The sequence below is a fragment of the Hirundo rustica genome, chromosome 4 (genome assembly GCF_015227805.2).
Source record: "Hirundo rustica isolate bHirRus1 chromosome 4, bHirRus1.pri.v3, whole genome shotgun sequence".
Taxonomy (NCBI): domain Eukaryota; kingdom Metazoa; phylum Chordata; class Aves; order Passeriformes; family Hirundinidae; genus Hirundo; species Hirundo rustica.
In genome coordinates this window covers 11762378-11783980 of record NC_053453.1, presented here as the reverse complement: position 1 = coordinate 11783980, position 21603 = coordinate 11762378, and the positions used below count along the sequence as shown (strand labels likewise).

Sequence of the window (21603 nt, the reverse complement as noted above, 5' to 3'; positions counted from 1 at the left end):
GTGTGTGCTTCTGAGTTGCTGGGGACAAATTTGTTAGGCAAAAAATGACAGATACTGCAAATATAAATGATTACAACACAAAATTCCTTCATCTCTCTGTAAATATTGTGCTGGTTATTAGCTAGGGTTATTACAGTTGAAATCTTAGTACAAGTTTGGGACTTTAATGAGACTGCTTCTTTCTAGCTCTTAAAATGCTGTTGAACTCTATCATAAATGGCCTTTTTATAACTAGTACATTCCTTGGCTTCCAAACACAGCCTCAAAGAAAGGGTGAAAATAGTTGTGTTTTCTCCAGAAAATAATAGAAATGTATTTTCTATTTGCTATCTTATCTTTTTATTACAATCCCTTATATATTCCTGCGTGAGTTGCCACATGGAAGTACTGATTCAGTGTTTGTCAAAAGTTTTCTTATTTTTATTTATTAAATAGTGGGGGTTTTACTTACCAATCATGAACTGGCAAAATGATACTATCAGTATCCTAGTTTTACCTGCTGAATAGTGGGGGATCTAAACTGCTGAAAGTCTCTAAAGATACTGTGTTTCTAGACAAGGTTCAAGCTTGCTTCAAAAAAAAAAAATTAAGACTTCTGGTGAAAAAATTGGCATATTTTTATTGGAATTGTGTATTAAGCACTAAACACATATCATTGAATAGCAATCCAGCTGTATGCCAGAGGATGTCACTGAACAGCACCTCTGAGCTCTAGAGATGTTTCAGTAAGGTAATTTGTACTCAAAACTAGATCACAGTTAGTGTTTCTTGACTGCACAAACAGCTCTGCTTTTTACCCAGAGCAGTTGTTAGGCTTCAGCTTTTCACCTTAAAGCCATTCTCAGTGAAAGTCTTACAGGGCAGGATCTGTGTTTCAGATAAATTGGCAAGATGGGGCTGTTAGAAGCCTTTTGGGAAGGCAGGACATAACAGCTATGGCAGACCTTTTTTTGAGGGAGTGTGTGTAGATTTATTAGAAGGCTTAAATAAGGTTTTACTAAGGCTTTAAGACTATTCTCCTGTGCCTTGCCTTTATTTATGGCAGCTTTGGTAGTGGGGGACTAGCAGGTAGGAAATTCTGGTTTACTTCTGTTGGAGTGAAAGCTCAGTGTTTCCTGTTTCAGTCATGGTGCTTCCCCCCCCCCGCCTTGTATGAATTGCTTGGAAAACAAACACTGACCTCAAGGAAGTGTGTTCCAAGGCGTGGGAAAAGAGGAAGGGTTTTGCATCTTGTGAAGGAAGAGGGAGGAGAATTTGGGTTGGTTCCCCCCCTTTTCTTTTGTGCTGAGCAGAAACAAAAGCAAGATACATTCTCCGTGGATCTGAATGCTTCATGCCATGTGCTATCAAGTTGCAGGCAAGGGAATGGTAATGACTGGGAGGAGTAATAGGTGGTGATAGATGATGAAATATTTCAGGGAGAATTTATATGGTTGAACAACCTCTATATTCTTCAAGGATAGAAGCTAGTTTTTAGATCCTCATGCTGTTTGTACCTCATGAATTGTACCTCATGTGTATTCGCTGTGCAGGTTTTCTTGTGAATTCTTGTCAGAGGGTTGTTCTGAGTGTTTCAGGATGTTACGTTGGTTGAGATACAAACACTGAAGCTGAAGAGCCACAAAGCTGTCACAAACAGTGACAGGTCCCCTCCTGTGGCCATGAAAAAATATGGCTTGTGTTCCATTATACTGCCTGATTGACCTGGAATAAAACATCATGCCTTTGGGGTGTTTCTTTGTGCAAAAAGTCTCAACTTGCCTGTAGATACTTTCTTCTAGGTTTCCAAGGGTTGGTCCTGGAGACATTGTTACTTTGATGTCTTCCTGCTACATCAGAGCTGTTGGGTTTTGGAGTAATCTCATCTGGAGATGAGGACAGGTATCTACTTCATCTCTGTTTTGGGTACAGGATATGGTCTGTAGAAGTTTTCACTCAAATGTTGCACCGACAGTGTTAGTGTCACATCCAGGATGCCAAAATTTGATTTACTTCAGAGGCAGAGTCTGGGACAGACTGTGAAGGTGGAGTGGACTGTAGTATGGTCACTTCTCCTGGATAACTCAGAGGTGGTCTTGAAAAGAGGTTTACCTTGACCTGTAACCATTTTTTGCTTTAAGTAAAGAGTAAATTTGATGCTTTTAATATACCTGTGCTGTCAGCCAGCATAAAGCCTAATACTGAAGGAATAAGAGGAAGATAATGAATCCACTAACTCGAAAATCGTGATGTTAAACAAGGGGGTTCCCTGATTTATGTGTTTTATTTCTTTGTTTCTCTAACTGCTTTGCTTCCATATGCTGTTTGGGTTTATATCATGAAAGTCATCTTGTTGCAAAAATTTTGAGGCTTATTTCTGTTTTGAATTATCAACAGTTGTTCTGGAATTGCTCCAACACTGTTAAGAAGCCTGCTATTTGTAGTGTGTGCTAATGTTAACCTTTTCTGGTTTTGCATTAAGGTGCTTCCTCGGCTCTGGTCCAAAGTAGTCATCTTTCTAATTGCATGTACTAAAAGCTTTCATACTAATAGAAATTTTCATGTTCTTCACTCACAGTCTATAAAGAACTCTTACTGTTTCATTATCCAGCATGTTTTCACTTCTTGTAATATATTCATGGTGGTCACTGCAGTAATGTGAGTGTGCTGAGGAAACAGTATGGTTGAGAGATAGGCAGTTACAATCCCAATTCTTAATGAGTGTGCTGCAGGACTTTCTAAAATATCTCAGAACATACATTAGTAACATAGTAACTAAAACCAGATTATGCTTTGGTAATTTAGTGTTCTGCTTTGCTGGATTATTTCCTTGCTTGTTGTCAAACCATGGATCTGCTTATTCTCCAAACTTGTAAAACTGGCACTGGGTATGTGGTTTAACTATGATGCTGAACATCGATTAACTGTAATTGATAGTAGGGCTAGTTTAGACTAGGATTAACATGCAGATAGTATAAAAATAGTTTTAGAAATGAGGGAGAGGAAAGAAGACTTTTGAAGCAGTCAGCCCACATTTTGATAGTGTCTGTGTAAAGCTATCTTTAGTTATTAGCAGTGTGGGACGTGTCTCATTCTAACCTTTTTCTTATGGAGAATATAGGTTTGGAAAGATGGGAAATGTTGGTCCTACTCTGACAGTACCTAATTCTGGACAGTAAGCTGCTGGTTTGAGGTTTTTACCTGATTCTGGGTTTAATGTGATACTGAAGAAAGTAGGATGTACTCCTTAACAGGCTGCTTGCAGTATCACCATTTTGCCTTTTCTACATGAGGATGTACCAGCATTGTCTTCATTGGCTGGTATTTCTTTATGGGATAGAAATCTCCAATTCACCTCTTTCCTGAGAAAATATCAGAGAGTTAAGATGATGTAAAATCATAAAAAATGTCCTGAGTTGGAAGGGACCCACAAGGATCATTGAAGTCCAACTCCTGTAGGGAATATGCCATACAATCTAATACTGAAATAATGTTGTTTGCAGTTGCGTGGGTAATTTTGGAGGGAATTTTCTTCTACGTGGCTCCCACAAGCTTCCTGGAATGCAGTGGGGTTTGTTGGACTCATCATTGTCCTGCTATGAAATGCTGAAGACAGAGTCCCCAGGGCAGTGTAGTTACCAGGATTGTCTATTAATCACTTCAGCAGAGATTCCCTTGGAGCACCTGCAGCTCCAGGGTTAGTAGGTGTTGCCAGAAGAGAATGCCGAGGCAATGAAAACTCCTTCTATCAGTTCAGCCTGCAATTTCCTTTCAGGGCTTTGTTTCAGAGAGATAGGTCCAGTGCAGACTGCTAGCCTGGTTTTTTTGCAGCCAAAGCCACCTGTGAATGTGGAGATACAGTGAAGGTTTACCAAATGGAGTTTATGTTTGACTAGTGTTTGGGAAGGCTTTTGCCCTCCTTCACGAGGGCTAGGAATTCTTGTAGACAATTGCTGTTTGAAAGCTGACAGGAATCAAGGGGAAAATATTGATATGTTTTACAAGTGTATGCTATTTTACAAATACCACTAAGACAAAGTGGTGTTCACCGTGTTCATTTATTCCTTGCTATTGCAGCCTGGAGCTGCACATGCACTCCTGAATAGTCCATTCTCCACCTGAGTTTAATACCATCAGCTAGTCTTGGTGTTTCCCAGAGACCTCACTGATGAGAAAGTGGTGTAGGAAAACTCTAGTTGGATTTGCAAGGCCTTGAAATTGAAATAATTCTGGAATCAAAGGAGTTTTAGGAAGTCAGATCTGCATTTAAGCACTGATACCAATGTCTGCGTTGAACTGTGTGTTGCCAAAGGCATCTCTGGCATTTCTTCATTCATAGGTACAGAACCTGAAACCTGGGTTATCTGACTATAGATAACCAGAAGATAGTAATTTTGAAATTTTTGTGGTAATTTACTTCACGTTGCTCCATACAGGTACATTTTTCTCACTATGTAAGTACTAGGGAATGTGTTCTGCCCTAGTAAGCTTTATCTCAATTATTTGAATGAGACCAGAGTTGCACATAATTCTTAGTTTTTTCTTCTCTTCCTGTAAGTAAGAAAAACACAATGTCCACCTTATGATAGAAATAACTCTCTTATTTCATGAAATGAGTGCATTAATGCAACATTTTTAAAGTGTTTCCTAACATCTTCTTTTATGCTCTGATTTTTAAGGTGACTTTTATGGAAGCTTTTCTTTAATTGCTCATTTCTTTGAGTATTTCTTAATGCATTTTGGCAAATTTTTCAGAACAAAAAATAGTCCTGTGTGATTGGCACAAGGTCAGGAGACCAATGCCAGTGTAGATCTTCCCAGTCCATGGCCTGGTTCTGTGGCCTGTTGTCACATGGCAGGTGGGTGTTGTGGAATACTGTAGCAGCTGGCATCTGACACTCTGCTATGTCCTGCTCCTCAGGAATGGTCAGAAAGGAGTCAAGAGACCTCCTCTGTTGCATTATCTCTTCTTTTGCCAATTAGAAATGTCAGACCAGGCTAGGAGGCAGTTTGAGGACTTGAGGTAACAGAAACTCTGGTGAAATATTTGTCTCCTTGAGAAGCCTGGAAAGGAGTCAAAGGAACTTTTGTATCTTAAATGAAGCTTATGCTTTTGAAGTGAGTTCTTTAAATTTCAGTATGCTATATAAATGCTTTCTTTAATCCACAAACAGCACTTCTGTGATATTAGGCATTGGGTCTTTAAAAGCTTTCCAAAGTGTTAAATAAGTAAATAAACTGACAATGAAAGTCAAAGATCTGTATTTCCTGAACTGATTGGACAAAGTTCTTAATATGGTAGGATTCCACAAGTTGGGTTTGAAAAGCTGGTTTGTCTTTTTACAAAAACTCTGAAGTAGATTTGTAGTACAGATTGTAAAACCACTGTGGAAGCTGGAAGTATGTTTCTGAAACTTAAATTGTTTCAAAGGCTCATCTCCCCACTGTCACATGTGGTGTTTGTCACCACCACACAAACCACTTCTGTCACACAATGAATAAGCAGAATTAAAGCTGAGCTTTTCTAATGACTGGAACTAAAGGCCTTGTGAATATACTTCTTAAAGTGTGTATTTGTGGCTCATCATGCTTACTCTTTGACCATTTTGTTTGTTCTTAAAAGAACACACCAGTGCAGATTCTTGTGGTACCAGACGAGCAGTCCCACGGAACAGGCGAGTTCAGGCAGCGCCTGGTGTTATCTGCAGAGGCTCCAGGCTGGACCTCCAATGTCCCTGCTGCTGGTGCCTGAGTATCTTCAGGGAAGCATTTGGGCAGCTGCCTGACTTAACCCAAATGAGCATTGCTTTGTACTCTGGACAGTTGTTTATTAAGAATCAGCTTGAAACCGGGCTGAGACGGTTCTTGCTGGCTGTCTTGTCAGCTTAGCGTAGTCGGAACGGAATTCTTTTCTCTTCTGCCCTGTCATTACCCCGGTTCTGCTATTGAGTACATTCTCCTCCTCCTGGTCACTCTGGGCTGTAACCTAGGAAGCCCTGGATCCCTTGCATCCCGCAGCAGGCTGTGAGCACACGCTGCAATGGCCTTCTGCAGTTTTCTATTGCGTGTGGAGCGGAATCCTCTGCTGAGTCTGGCACTTTTCCATTCCGGTGGTACTCTGTTCAAAGCTCAGATTTAAAAATTCTTTCCTTGCTCCTTAGTCAATTCTTCCTCTTCCAAAGCATGAAATAGATATTTTTCTATGTAGCAGATACTACTATAAATTGTAAAGAATGTTCCTTACTAATTTTAATTGCTCTCAGGACGGTACTTGGCTATTTGCTATTACCCATGTCCCAGAGCTGCCGGCAAACATACATTAAAAGCATGGATTCTGAAGTGTTTTAGGAACAGATGTACGCTAAAATCAACCTGTATTTCATTTCCAGGCTTTGCCTTGCAGCTGGGCTAAGCTAATCCTACTTTCTGGTCTGTTCAGCAGACTGCAGAGCAGGGGAGATTGAATCATGTAGGGAGGAAGGCTATGCTAGGTTCTCATAGCATTGTGTTCTAGAAAATGCAAGATGATACTAGTCACTCGAGCCTTTTTGGCTTACAATTTGTCCAAATTGTATTGGTGAAAGTGTTTTTTCTCGCTTGCCTTTAAAATGGCCTTATGCAAAAAGGATTGTCTTCCTGCTTTTTGATACCTGACCCAACTTCCTTGAGTGTGCTCTTTCTCCTGTAAAATAACTTTTGTTTCTAGTCATGGTTAGTAGAAGTAGTTTTTCTCTGAACTTCTAAGCAGAGACATGACATTTACCCTATAAAAATCAGTAAGATGGGAGAAAAGAAAACCATGTTGGAGCAATACACAAAACCATATTAATGACTGTGCTTGGAAAGTGTCTTTGTTGGTCTTTGCTTTTTTTTTCCCCTCTTGATTGGAGATTTACAGCCTATTTCAAAGTATTTCTCAGCCTTGAAGTTCATAGCTGATTTAGCCAAATTATGTGCCTTTGTTTGGCTTTTTCTAGACTCCTGGATGTGTTCAGTCTTAGCACAAGTGATATTTTTGACTCTAGGAAAGGTCAGTGTTGTGTAGGACAGTGTCTCCTATGTGCAGTGGTATTCTTTGTCTGTGCTCTGTGACAAACCAGGTTTCTCTGCCTGCTGTGGGTTTAGGTAATGCTGTGAATTTGCTTTTAGTGTTGCAGAGATGAGTGTGGTCTATATGGAGGATTCCAGGAACTGTTTTGTCTTTTTAAGGATTGAATCTTCCTGTTCCTCACTCTCACAATGCTTTCAGGTTAAATATTTAGTAACTTGATCACTGTGTGGTCAGACACTCACTACCACACCTCCTGATATTTATTGTTTTTCTTCATTGATTAATATTGCAGATTTCTCGAGAAAATTCATTTTAAGGAAAAAAAATATTTTCAGGCTAGTTCTGTTGCTCTTTTTAGTGATCAGCGATTGAATTTGTGATGAAGTCTTTGCAGAAAAGAAGAAAATTGAAATCTGGTGCTTCTTGATTAGTTTTTTGGTTTTTTTTTTTACCTTGCCATTTGTTTTTGCTCTGCAAATGTCACTTTTCTGGTTTATTAGATGTGTATTACTCAATTAAATTAATGACAGGTTTTATCCACATTTGCATGGGTAATTAGATTTTTTTTTGCTATATCCATATAAATTTCATGAAAATGTTTTTTCTGTATGTAAAAGAGATGCTAAGTTTTATGTGTCTTTATTCTTAAGGTTGAGGCTAGAACCATTTTGGACCTAATGTGCATAATTAGTCAACCTCAATTGCATACTAAATTAGGAGGAATTATTGGAGGCTTGAGTTACCAAAACATTTTTTTTAATTAAAGTGTGCGGTGAGTGCCCCAAGTTTTTTCTTCTTGAATTCTTGTAATGCTACTAAAGCTGGTTTTCCAAAGAGATCATCTTCATTATGATACCTTTGTGCCTATATGTTGCGGCATTGTCAGTGGCAAACAAGGTTTACGCTTTTAACTGGTCAAAAACCTCTCCCATTGTCTGCCTTCCCCAAAAGAACACAAATCGTGAATGTTTTGAGTCTTCAAGTGTGCAGTGATGAATTGAAGATAGAGGGAGGGAAACATGAAGAATGTCTGTCCTTCTCCCTGTGCAGAACACCCCTCCCCTGGAGATGTTCAACTTGTTTGAAGCTACTTTCAGTCTTCCTCTTGATAGTCTTATGCACCACCACCATGTCAGTGTTGATAGAATGGCTGGGTTTGCAACCACCAGAGTTAAATTTCTTCATTCTTTGGTGTTCCTTTTTTAATCTGGATGTCTATACAGTTTAAAATAGCAAGCATTGCTGGCTTCTCTTGTATTTATTTTTTTCAATGAGAAGTTTTAGTCCTCAGTTTTAAGGTTGCAAAGGCCTAACTTGTTTGGATGGATAAAAGCTGTATTGCTCTTTTTATTTCCTACTTTACTGGAAGGCAGGGGTTGGTTTTTATTATTTGAGGTTCTGACTCTCTCACGTTTCTAGGATTTGACATAGATGGAGGGGGAAAAAATGATGTACTGTTGTGAATACAGCAGACCTCCTGTCACTCATCTTAACTGTGAATAGCTTGTGCCCGAGAGACAGGAACCTCCTTTCTTTGAGCTTGAAACTCAACAGGAGTTGGGCATTAGGAGCTGGCACCAGTTAAGTGTAAGATTTTGGTTTCTGTTCAGTTGTCAGTGTTGGAAGCTTTGTGCCTCAGAGCCAAGTACCAGCTGTTCCTGAGCCAGCCCATGCTGTGCTCCAGGTACCCTGAGATGTTTCCTTTTTCTCACAGGTCTTCCTAATGCAGTTCTTACTCCTCAACAGGGCCATGTATTGTCCAAGTAAAGTATGGCCATAGTTCATGCTGGTGCTGTACTGGCTTTTCCAAAGTTCCATGTCTCATGATGCATAGAGCAGGCATCAACTTGCATATAACCTGTTGATGTGCTGAAAGTACTGGAGAACGGGGTGTTTAAACTTCATCGTAGTGAATGTCATAAAAGGAGAGAAGAGATTTTTTTTCTGAGTGATCATCTTCATCAATTAAACTAATACCCTCTGTTTATCTTGAGCCTTGAAGATATAACATAAATCTTTTTTTTCAGAGGTTAAGAAGATTATCAACAAAATACAGAACAGAGAAGATCTACCCAACAGCCACTGGAGAAAAAGAAGAAAATGTTAAAAAGAATAGATACAAGGATATATTGCCATGTAAGTCTGATTTACATGTTAATAGAAGACAAAGTAAAGGGCTTGTTATTCTCCACGTGTTTTGAATTTTGCTTTTTAGTTATTACTGAAAGGCAAAATTGGAGGTAATTTGCTGAAAGATGACATTCTTAAAATTTTTTTTGACTCAGAAGGCAAAGTGACTCAATATTCTTATATTTTATCAGGGGAGGTATCACCAGAAGATAAATGTGTTCTGGTTCTGAAGTTATATCGAGCCAACACTTTCATTCTCGCTCAGAATAGCTGAGAACTTTACTAAATGCTTAAATGTATGTTTTCCTTAGGAGCGTATTATTCATGGTAGAAAACCAACAAATGTCAGCATATACTCTAGGTGAAATTTTAAGCAGGCTTTAGGAACCTGTTTTGATGTAAAATAGATCTTTTTGGCCTGTTTATGTCCTGCAAATGGGGTTGAAAAACTTTCAGTGCTAGATCAGCAAAATGGAAACCAAAGCTTGAGTCCAAATGAAATTCTTTTTAATGTGTGGACACAGAAAGCAGAGTCAGAGCACAATTTGGATTTTAAACCCACCGACATGTGAATATTACATATCACTGATCTGAAATTACAAGACTGTCTATGACATGCTCACTTTGTGTAGCTCCTGTGGCCACGTATTTCAGAAGCTCTCACTGTGCTGCTTGATCTGAACAGCTGACAGTGAGATTAAGGGGTAGGCTTCTGAAAAATGCCACTTCACTTATCCCAGGAGGTTAGCAACAGGTACATTTTACTCTCCTTATTAGTTGGGAGGAAATACTAAATAGGTAGAGTGGAAAAGAGAGAGGAAGTCGTTATTGTCATCTTATTATCAGTGTCCTGGCATTTTGGTAGATCATGAACAATGTAGTGAAATCTTGGTAGCAGCCAGGCTGAATTGGTGAGACAGTAGCACTGCAGCAGCGCATGCATGGCTGCAGCTGCAGCAGTGGATGAGCACTTGTGTCACGTGCATGGAAATAAAACCCGAGTCACTGGGATCTGGAAGGGAACGAAGCTTACCGTGGGGAAATGAGCAAACTTCAAAGCTGACATTGAGGAAAATTGAAGGTATATTTTCAGTTTAAGTGAATGTCTCAAACATCCAGAATCTCTGTCAATGAAGCGATGGGAGACCAGCTTGAAATGAGGAGCAGGAGAAAGTATCCTTGTCTATTTCTCGTGAATCCAGGAAATAACGTACATTTGTAACTTAATCCAAGATTAGTGCTGTATTTATCAGAAATTGTTACTGCTATCAGAGAGATCAGCACCTCAGCACTAACTCAACCCTGGCTTCAGAGTAAAAGATGCATGTTCCCATTACAGTTTACTAAGCCATCCTAAATGGCAGTTAAACGCAACATGGTGTTCACTGGTCACCTGAAGAACCAATTAGTGTGAAGTGAACCTTTAAGTTACAGTACAATATCCAACATAATCCTCAGAAGCTGAGAACTGCAGTGGATTTTTTGGGGGAATTCAATTGCAGATCTTAAACTCTGTAACAGGTGAGCTGTGGCACACAGAGACAAGATGGCCATGTTGATGTTTGGAAACTGCTCTAGAATTTTGGATCTACTGTGCTAAGAAGATAGGATCCCTCACTAGCCTGCCACTGTAATTAGTCTGTTCTCCCACTTAAAAGGAGTTTTTAGTGTAAAGTCCATGACACCATTTCATGCTTAGAGAATGTTCTTACTTTTACAATCTATGTATCAGCATGTAACACAGTGCAAAGTGTTTTAAGGGTTTTTCTACGCCTTTGTATGATTGTGTTGTCTTTAGTGATCTAAAAGTCTCATAATTTGCACTTGTGCTTTTTTAAGAAGCATTACATGGTAACACAAGGTTTTTTGCATGTTATGAGGACCCTGGCAGAAAACTTTCACCATTTTGCAAGCTTTTTGGGAGAGCTTTCTGTATAGAAATAACTCTTAGCATTTACTTCTGGGCATGGTTCCCTGTTTTATTATCAGTGATGTTTTGACAAAACAAAAAAACCCCAACTAACCATATTTTCTCTTTTGAAATATATCTCAAAATAATATATAAATGTTCTTTGTTATTTTCTTGAATTTAGGTCTAATCAAAGGTTTAGCAGCTGTTCTGTGGTTGAGGAATTGACCGTGGGAGCAGAAATTAACAAATTGCTTGAGCAGCTGCTGTTTCTACAGATACTTCTGTTGCCCCATTTAAAGATAATTTCTTTTTTGATATGGATTTCCAACTAAAAGAGCCTCTATTGTAGAGATGGTTTGAACAATTTCTATATGATAGCTAATAAGTGTTGTTATCAACAAGAGCTGGAAGGACTGGCAAGCCTGCCAACCACCCACACCATTTTAGTAACAATCAAGTTGTTGTATTAAAGATGCCAGGTTTTTTTAAGGCCAAAAAGAATAAAAAAATGTTTAGTTTCTTCTGTCAACAAATAATAAGGCTATTTTTATATTGCTGAGGATTTTGGTCTCCAAAGATGTGCTGGTTTTATCAGAAGCTTTCTCAGAGAGTCAATAGTGTTTGAGGCAGAGGCTTGACATGTCCAAAACCTCCTAAATGAAGGAATGTGCTGCTTTCTAGATCAGAAGTGCTCCAGCAAGGAGCCCAGCCCAGTATTTGGGGTAGAGGGGTCAGTCTGTGCCTGAGCAGTAAACCCTGGTGCCTGTTTGCTGTTGTGATACCTGATGGAATCCTCCTTGGCAGAGACTTTGAGAGCTGCCAGCTGCTTTAACCATGCACTGGTGTTTTGTGCTCTCTGCTTTCCCTAAGTGTGTCTTAATTCTGAGCACTGTGATCTGTGTTAATGTTGTGTAACTGCAGTTTTGATGGCTTCTGATTAACTGTCTTTTGCCTCTTCATAATGGATTGCTCTTGGAATTCCAGGAGGTGGTACCCTGTGAACCTGAGCATCAGAAGCACATAGCAGTGGGAGTGACTCTGCTTATCACTCGCTGCCTGGGTTGGGCTAAATCAAATGTATTGACTTGCTTGTGTGACTTACCTTTGGAAAAGGTTCTTTAATGTACTATATATATATGTTATATTTACTGTTCTGATTTACATGTGTTGTAATCCTTGTTCAAAAATAAATTTTGGTCTGTTTTTTTTAGTTGATCACAGCCGAGTTAAACTGACCTTAAAAACTCCCCCACAAGATTCAGACTACATCAATGCAAACTTTATTAAGGTATGTGGTACCAGCTTAACAGTTCTTCTACTCTTTTTAAGCTTTTTTTTTTTCTTCTTCTTATCAGTGCAGTTTTAGTATTATAGTCTAACATAAGACTTTAAAGCTGTGAGGGAAGATATTATCTTACTAGGACTTGAATGAATTTGCAAACAAGATGCCATTTATAACACAATCTTTAAAGCTTTGACTTTACTCCTAAGTGGAAATATAATGAAACTATTTCATTTTAAGGTAGCAGGCAAGTGAATTATACCATAGGAAAATTCAGATGTTATTGTTTTAACAGGACATTTTTAGGGACCATAAATGAGGTGTTTGACAAATTGTGTATGTTAATGTAAATTTCGCTCTGTTCGTGGAAGAAGTGTGGCAATGGAATTAAAATTCTGACATTCTTAATCTAACAATGGCAATGGGATTAATCTAACATTCTTAAAGAGAAGCCAGAATTTGACAAAAAGCCTGTTACAGTTTTGTTTCAAAGTATTAATATCTTGAGCTGTCTTTTTAGCTTTACTCTGATGCTGTTTCTACACACTATTTATTTTTCAGAAACAGATGTTCCTGTAAATCTTCCTTTATGAATGTTTAGCTTGAAAAGCTGAATATTAATGTACTGAAAATTTATATAAAGCAAAATTTAAATTTTATATTTTCAAAATATATTACAGGGAGTAAGGAACTTGAATTTGTTCATGAGGTTGCTTTTTTGCGAAAACTTTTCAAATTTTAATCATTGAATGTTTGAGTAACAAAGAAAATGCAGACTTAAAGGGAATCTTCAGAATCTGAATGTACTTATTTCCTGTGACAGTCGCTGTAGCTGTTGTGATCTTGGGCTCCCTTGAGATTAGCAGCAAAATTCCCACTAATGTAATAAGGAGCCATGTTTTGTATTCACCCTTCCTGTTATATATTTTAAAAAAGGATATTCTAATTTCACACTATTATAACCCAAAACCTTTTTTTAATTTAGTGCAGATAAATGTTCTTTACAAACATTAACATCCTTTTTTTCAATCCCAGGGAGTTCATGGGCCAAAAGCATATGTTGCTACCCAGGGTCCCCTAGCCAATACAGTCATAGACTTCTGGAGGATGATATGGGAGTACAACGTTGCTGTAAGTAGCTACAGAAAAATTCAGTGTTGCCTTATTTCATGGCTCTGTGATTGTGTATTTTTTTTGCCTGAGCTGGCTGTTATGATCAAAATATTGTCAGTGATTTAGATTATTTGCTTCCCAAATCTTGCATTTTGTAGTTAAATAGCATTAATATTATTTACTCAGGTTAATAATGTAAATTCCAAGTAATAATTTTGTTGAATGAATGTTAAATCCTTCATATTTATGATTAGTTTCTTGCTTGGTTACATCTGTAAGGTAGGAGACCTTACAATTCTGACTTAACGTAGTCTGGCAAAATCAAATACAGAACAAGCATGTGAAACAAACAAACGGGAGAAAACCCAACAACCCAAACCACTTATCTTTCTTTCTATGCTAATTTTGGGTTGTATATTCTACATCTGTTTAAACAGCTTTTGTCAGGAATTAAATTCTAAATACTTGTGGAAATTGGCAAATGATTTGTGAATTTTTTTGGGGGGGGGGTGTTGTTTGATACTTAAGTCATGGTTACTTACTGTAACAAATAGCTTACCTGTTGGTGCAATTTATTGTGCTACTCATGCTTTCTGAAATGGCTTCATTCAGAAATTTGATTGATGGTCGGGGTTTTTTGGGGGGGGGGGGGTGAATTACGTAGCCTTGAAGTGTTGTATTAACGATGTTGATTTTGTGAAGGATGAAACTTGGTTGCTGTTTTAGAATTAGAAGAGCATGTGTATGCAGGAAAGAAAATACTACTAATTGATGTCTTCCATAGTAACCACTTAAAGTGTATCAATATCTGCCTGACAGAAGCAAGTGGTAAAGTGTAGGTTTAAGTTACATGATCCACAAACATCTAATTTGGAGCATCTTTTTTTTTTTCCTTTTCAGATAATTGTAATGGCCTGTCGAGAATTTGAAATGGGAAGGGTATGTGTCCTAAATACAAAAATAAATGAGCTTTGCCCATATGGGGCAATAGCTGTGAAGCTTCATATGCCAAATCCATAACTGTGATAATAATATGCCAGATGAAGTGAGAATGCTTATCCTTACATTTGTATATAGGAAAGGGTTCATGAGACTGCATTTCTTTGCCCCATTTGTAGGGTTACATGATTATTTAGGTGTCATCTCAGTGGAATATGTGTTTGTGTACAGAACTGTATGCAAGGGTTTGTTTCTGGTAGTGTCACTGTGGAAAAAGTGCCTTGCACTTTGTGGGATGTAGGCCAACTACGAAAATTCTGAGTCCTTCAGAATTTCCTGTCAATTGATACAGCTGCGAAAAGAATTTTGTTTTTTATAATCTCTCTTCTTTTTTCTTATGACCTTAGAAGGAAATGCAGAATTGTGAATCCCCAACTTTCACAAAAACTAAGCTTTCATTGCTCCCCTCTGCACGATGTTTATGCATATGGTACAGGCAAACATGAAGTTTACATCCTAATTTGCAAAGTGTCTTTTGCCTGTATTTATGTTGGTTTTTGAAGTCTTGGTTTTGTATTTCTCTTGTTATCCAAAAGAGAAGTTATTGTACTATCTTAAAAGAAGTTCAGAATAAGGCATTCAGGGTTGTGATTTTGTCTCCTCTGCTTCTGTTAATCATCTTTCAGTACCATGCATGAATTAAATTAGGATTCTTTACTTTAACAGAAAAAATGTGAGCGTTACTGGCCTCTGTATGGAGAAGCAGCTGTAACTTTTGGACCATTTCGTGTTTCTTGTGTAAGTATCAGCCTTTATAAATTAACTTTTAAGTATTTAGTGGGTTTGTAACTTTAATATTCAATGAACTGTTTGTAGTGGGCTTTTTAGTTGTTCAGTACTAAATTTTACACAAGGACTTTCAAAGGGATTTGCCCATCTAAGCTGTGCGGTTTTTTGAGTCCTCCTCAATTGTTTTATTTTTTTAAAGAAGGGAATCTGTGTCCCTTGGTCTTGTATCTTTTTATGTAATATTTCTTGAGTTTTACATGCTGTCTGAACATCTGTACCATACTCAAGAAACCAAAATCTTGTGCAGTTTTTTTGTCTGTTATGACTTGTGCCTTCTGAGTGAACTGAAAGTAACACTGAAATTGGTTATTTTTACCAAGTTAATTAACATGAAGTGTTTTAAGGTGTTCAGAAAGAGTTTACATGCCTGTTTATTCAGCTGTTAATACTACTTTGAAATAGTCTAACAAGAATTAAATACACTTCATCTTATCAGGACAATATATACTTGCAAATTTTAGTCTATAAGATTCTGAGTTACCTTTTCCTACGGTAAGTTGATTCAAATTTGGCTGCTTTTTGCCCTGTTGCTTGTGATACTGGTGAAAGGGGTTTGTGTGTTTGTTGTAATTGATTTCATAGCTGCAGCTGAGAATCTCTTAGCTTTAGGTGCTCTGGTGTATGTGGACTGCATTGCTTTAAAACCTGCAAAGTGTTGCAGTTGTTGATGGGAAATGTTAAATTCCCAGGAGGAGATAGAAGCACTCGAAAGCATGTATGCAGTCTCCTAAATTCTCTGTGGGAAGCTGTAATGCCAAGTTTTTAAAGGCTTATTCAAATTCTGACACTACTGATATTTAAAGTACAATAATATTGTTTGATTTCTGCATTATAAAATTTCCTTGCTATTCCAAAAGAAGATTTGAAAATTCTGTGAGCTAGAAGCTAGGTTTTTTGGCCACAGCCAAGATAATTAGTGATTCCTTTAGTTTTTTTTTTAATTGAAAACAATGGAAAAGGGAAGAATAAAAGGAGGCAGGATAGAAGCTGAAGCTTATACAGCAAAAGTGTTACAGAGGGATGGCTGTGAAAGGCAATCTGTAAATTATAAAAGTATGGAGAAATAAAGCAAAAGAGGTAGTTGGGAATATTCTTACATGTTTTTTTAAAGACTTTGGACTGACAAGACTTGAATTTCAAAATGCACACGTTTAAGTAAAAGTTATGCATTTTGCACATCTTGTGCAGCAAGCTAACTTGCTGGTGTGTTAATCAGTGTTTTGATTGCCCCTCTCTGGAGGAAATCAAAAAGACAAAACCAGTAAATTAAAAAAGACCCCCAAGTTTAAAGTTTGAGTTTTAGTTATGTCCTGTATGTTGCATATTGATTTTTAATATTTTTTTTTCGAATGCGTTACTGTTTTCTCACGTTTAGGAAGCTGAGCAAGCAAGAACAGATTACTTCATTAGAACATTATTACTTGAATTTCAAAATGTAAGTACACAGTCACTTCTGGTCTCGCCTCCAATGGTTGCTCAAAAGTCTCCAAAATTACACGATGTCAGAAAATGTAGTGAAAATACCTTCACTTTTTTAGGTACTGATTATGCATGTAAATGATAAAGTTTGGAAGTGATGTTAAGATCTTAGTATATAAGGGAGGAATAGTGAAATTCTTTGCCTTTTAGCTATGTTCTTGTTTTCCCAAATCGCTTAAGCTTTTCTTATAAACTTACACTGAAATGTCAGATGTCAAATGGCAGACTTCATTCGACTGAAAAGCAGCTACCAGTACATAAAAACCATAGAGCCCTCCTGTAAAACACAAAGCATAACAGTCTGTTTTACAGAATACCTGACACTTTAATTGTCAATCTGCATTAATAAATGATTTATTGCAGGTTAGCCTCATTTGTGGTTACCTTTTCTTTGGCAAAGCTTTGTTCCAATTCAACAACAGATAGCACAGCAGTTACAAAAACCACTTAATCATGAGGGGAGTAATCTTGGGGAAAAATTTTTGTCTGCAGTATTTGCTAGGAATGCATGAACTTAATCAGTTTGTTTCTGTTAGTGCTCATAACTGGGCTGGCAGACAGTTTAGATAACCGAAATTCTGTGTAGTAATCGGGGTTTGTGACATTTTTTGAAATGCTGCCCTTCAAAACCGCACTGCGGAACCTGCCTTCCTTTTAATTCCTGGATGTTGTATGAAGTAGTTACACCAGAAACTGTAGCTGATGTATATATTTTGCTTGCCTATACTGGAACATGCAAATGATGTTTGGCTATTGACTTTGTGGAGTTCTGTCCCAATTAGAAGCCTGTGTACTGCTTAAAAAGGAAGCAGCAACAAAAAGCTACACTTTTGTTCCTATGAGGAGCAATTTAACTGAAAGGTTTAACAAGATGTGCTGATATTTGATATGTGCCTCTGATAAAGTGGTTTTTCTTCAGATTTATGTAGCAGATATGCTTGGGGATTCCTGTAAAATTAACTACAGACTTTTCATCTTTCTTTGAAGAATTCTAGCCTTGCACTGGAGAGGAAAAGTATGTTTGTGGTATAAAGTAATATCCTTTTAAGTTTGCTTTTAGGTTTTCCAGAATAATTATATGTTTTGTCACTTCTGTAGCATTTGCAGTGGATTATCATACAAAAACACCTAGGCAAAAGGATTTAAAATTTCCATAAATCTTCAAAGTTATTTTAGTTTCCAGAAGGAAAACCAGTTTGACTGAAACTTGAGTATTTTCAAGAAAGAACTTTGGTCATTTAGTTTATAAATGACAGTAGAAAAAAAGGACTATAAATGTTCTTTTAAATTTTTTGATTCTCATATAAAAAACAAATCCTTTTTTTTTTTTTTTTTCCCCTGACCATTCTGCTAATGTGAAAAAATCACTGGTCTTTAAAAAAGTAATTAAGTGCAATTTCTGGGTGGAGCTTAATAGATAGCTATAACTCTTCCTTTTTACTGATGACCTTGCTTTTACATTATCATCTCGATTTTTAAATTTGAGCTTTCTTAGGCTGCTTTCTCTTGTTTCAGCTAGCTATAGTGTTTCCATAGAGCTAGGAAAAGTCAAGCATGAAAAATAGATAAATTTCCATGCTCAAGAGGCCTGCTGTGTTGCTTCTCACATAACTAAACAGAAGGGAGTGTAGCTCTTGAAACCTGTGGACTGTAATGTTCATGCTGTCCAGGACATCGCTTTGAGGGGTGTACTGGAACCCCAAGGTGTGCCAGTAGAATTAACTGCTGCTTCTGCTGCTGGCTGCAGGTGCTTTGGAGAGTGATGGAAGAGAGGGTTTGCAGGGATTCAGGTAGCTGAGTAACTAAGCTGCTCTAAAGCCTGCTTCCTGCCTTGTCTTTAGTATTGTTGTAGCTCCTGTTCCTAGATAAAAGTGTATCTATTGTTGTTGCAAGTGTGATGCACATTTAGATAGGGTCTTGATTATTTCTGCTGTTTCCTTAATTTCCCTCTGTGAGCCTGTGCACTTGTGCACACGCTGTATTTTGTAATGTGATAAAGCAACACCTTTGCCCCCATTTTTTCCCTTGAGGTAAGTCACCAAAGTACAAATAGAAGAAGAGGAGACCACATGAAAGATTCTTTCTCATTTCCAAGTTATAGCTGTAAGGAGAATAGACCCTTTTCATATGGTGCAGCATTTTTGGTCCTTTACCCATATAATAGAGAGGGGCTTATGAAATGTCCCATAGGGCATCTTCTTCTGTATTAGCAGCACTTCCAACATGACTTCAGACTTTCTCTTCTATTTGTTGAAGTGGTATAAGCTGTAGGGTTTTGTAATCCAGTAAGTGACTTTGCTTGTCAAAGCAAAGGTTCATAGAAATACTTATTGGGTACAAATTCAAATATATGTTATCATTAACACCTTTCTCCCTGCCTCTCCCTTAGGAGACTCGTAGTGTCTATCAATTTCATTATGTGAACTGGCCTGACCACGATGTCCCTTCGTCTTTTGATTCTATTCTGGACATGATCAGCTTGATGAGAGAATACCAGGAACATGAAGATGTTCCTATTTGCATACACTGCAGGTATCAAGTGTATTTATCTTTTCATTTTTAAACATTTTCATTTTCTGGTATCTAGACTTTTGTTATGGGACGCACTAGTTTTGGTTCTAAGTCATAATTTATTTGTTTTAATTGAAAAAAAATTCTTGTGTCAAAATATAATTCAAAATCATACAGGCCTCATTTTCTTAAAACTGATGCAACAGTGAAATTTTGCTTTTACTTCAGGTTAAGGCAGAGTATCAATCAGAAAAGAATGAACCTTTGAAAGGGGACCTATTTTGAGTTCATGAGATGTAAATCCTTGTGAGGACAAAACAGACTTTTGAAGATCACTGCAAATCAGCTTGGGAATAAAGGCTTCACTCTCAGTAGGAGAGACTACGTAGCACATACATCACTGAGAACTCTGGCAGTGTTCTAATGTGACAAAAAAAGATCTTTAATGGCCAAGCTGTAGTTGGGAAGTCCTGTGAGCAAGTTTCATCCTTGACCTGAAATTTGGCTAACAGAAGAACCGTTGAGACTGAACTGCTATGAAAATATTTTGATGCATTGACACTTTCTAACAATTTATCTGGAAATCTTGCCTGTTGTTTTTAATACTTTTTAAAGCAACAAAAGTTATTGTGTTGTGTCAGGAAAAAATTGAATACAGATTTATAAGCTAGGACATGTTACATTCATGGGACTTATTAACTCTTTAGAGCTCAGTTATTCTCTTCAAGGCCGGCATTATTTTTTTGAAATAGACCTCTCAAGTGAGGTCAAAAACCATAAACTGACTCAGCACTGAAATCTATTCACATTATCCTGTTCTTTTTGAATGCCAGTATAATTCTGAATGTTGACTCTTTACAACAGTGGAATCACAATGTAATAAATATGCATTAATTATAATTCTGCATGTGTAAAGCAGAGGAATTCATACCATTAAGAAAAATAAATAAGATAGTTTGCTGTCACTCTTAAGCTTTCAGATCTAGGTTTTTCCCTACAAAGCAGGAAATACAAATGTGATGCTAAATCAGAAAAATGTGGCAAGCCTTTAAATGCATTCTGTTCTGCCATTTTACATTATTTATCATTAAACCTGGAGAAGACCACACCTGATGAAGCAATAGTACCTGGGAATAATGTGACAAAAGAAAGAAGCAATAAAATGGTCAGCACTGAATCATCTTTCATGACTTCAGTTCCAAATGGCTATGAAAACTTGCATTAAAAGATTGAATGCTACATTTTGCACTGCTGATTTTATTTTTAAGACACTGTAGTGTCAGGCGTGAAATTCAAATGATCGTTGAGGGATTTGGAGAATTTTTTTTTTAACATGGACTTATGAAATATAAGGCTTATAGTGTTTTTTTTATCAAATTGAAATAATATCTAACACCTATCTGTTCATGTTCATAGTGCAGGGTGTGGAAGAACAGGAGCCATCTGTGCCATAGATTATACATGGAATTTGCTTAAAGCTGGGGTAAGGAATCCTGAAAGAGGTTTTATGACATTCTGTTATTTCGTAACAGTGATTGAGCTTCCAAGTGCTCAAAAATAGGGAAATGTTTGAGACATTCTGGAACTCTCTTGACAAATTGGATGCTTAGTTTCATTTTAGTATGAACTTACTTTCCTTTTGACAGCAAGTTTTTATCTAAAAAGGTCATTATAAATTCTAATTTTTAAAAAATAAATTTCAGTATAAATTGATCTTTGAATTCAGCTTTCTCAGTCTTTTGGATTTATCATGTAGCTCAAATATAAAGGGATAACTTCATTCTGGGATTTTTAGATTATGAAGCATTGTTAACATTGCAGTGTTATATTAATGACATCTCATTTCAAAAATGCTTGAAATGCTCTCATCTGGTCTAAATCAAATGTCACTTTGGAGTTGCTTTGAAAAAAATTTAAATTGTTGCAGTAGGGAAAGAACAGATTAGCTTTACCTATAAAAGTTACACTTCTTTTTAATGTTTAACAACCTTTGTATTGTTGTTCTAACAGTTATGTCATTGTAATTAACTTGCTTCTGTATTTCAGAAAATACCTGAAGAATTCAATGTATTTAATTTAATACAGGAAATGAGGACGCAGAGGCATTCTGCAGTGCAAACAAAGGTAAAGTTTGTTTTAAAATTAATGTGATGATATATAACTAGTCTTTAAAAAGATCTTGTGCATTAATTTTTTTCTGGTACCTTATTATAGGAGCAGTATGAGCTTGTCCATCGAGCCATAGCACAACTGTTTGAAAAGCAACTGCAAAAATATGAAAGTTGTGCAGACTGGAAGATTGCAGATGGAGTGGTAGGTGTCTTTCCCATATGTAGCTGTTAGCTTCTGGTGAAAATT

General features: G+C 37.2%; 1 protein-coding gene across 2 annotated transcripts in view; it reads left to right on the top strand.

Annotated features, from left to right (window-relative positions):
* The window catches only part of PTPN12 (protein tyrosine phosphatase non-receptor type 12), a 69673-nt gene that overhangs the window by 22971 nt on the left and 25099 nt on the right, over positions 1–21603 (top strand). For both annotated transcript variants that reach the window (XM_040062498.2, XM_040062497.2), the window contains exons 2-11: positions 9058–9166; positions 12284–12360; positions 13390–13485; positions 14368–14406; positions 15133–15204; positions 16631–16690; positions 19124–19266; positions 20662–20728; positions 21292–21369; positions 21460–21558. In XM_040062498.2, coding sequence (XP_039918432.1) covers positions 9058–9166; positions 12284–12360; positions 13390–13485; positions 14368–14406; positions 15133–15204; positions 16631–16690; positions 19124–19266; positions 20662–20728; positions 21292–21369; positions 21460–21558 — 840 coding nt within the window. The remainder of the gene's footprint in view (positions 1–9057; positions 9167–12283; positions 12361–13389; positions 13486–14367; positions 14407–15132; positions 15205–16630; positions 16691–19123; positions 19267–20661; positions 20729–21291; positions 21370–21459; positions 21559–21603) is intronic.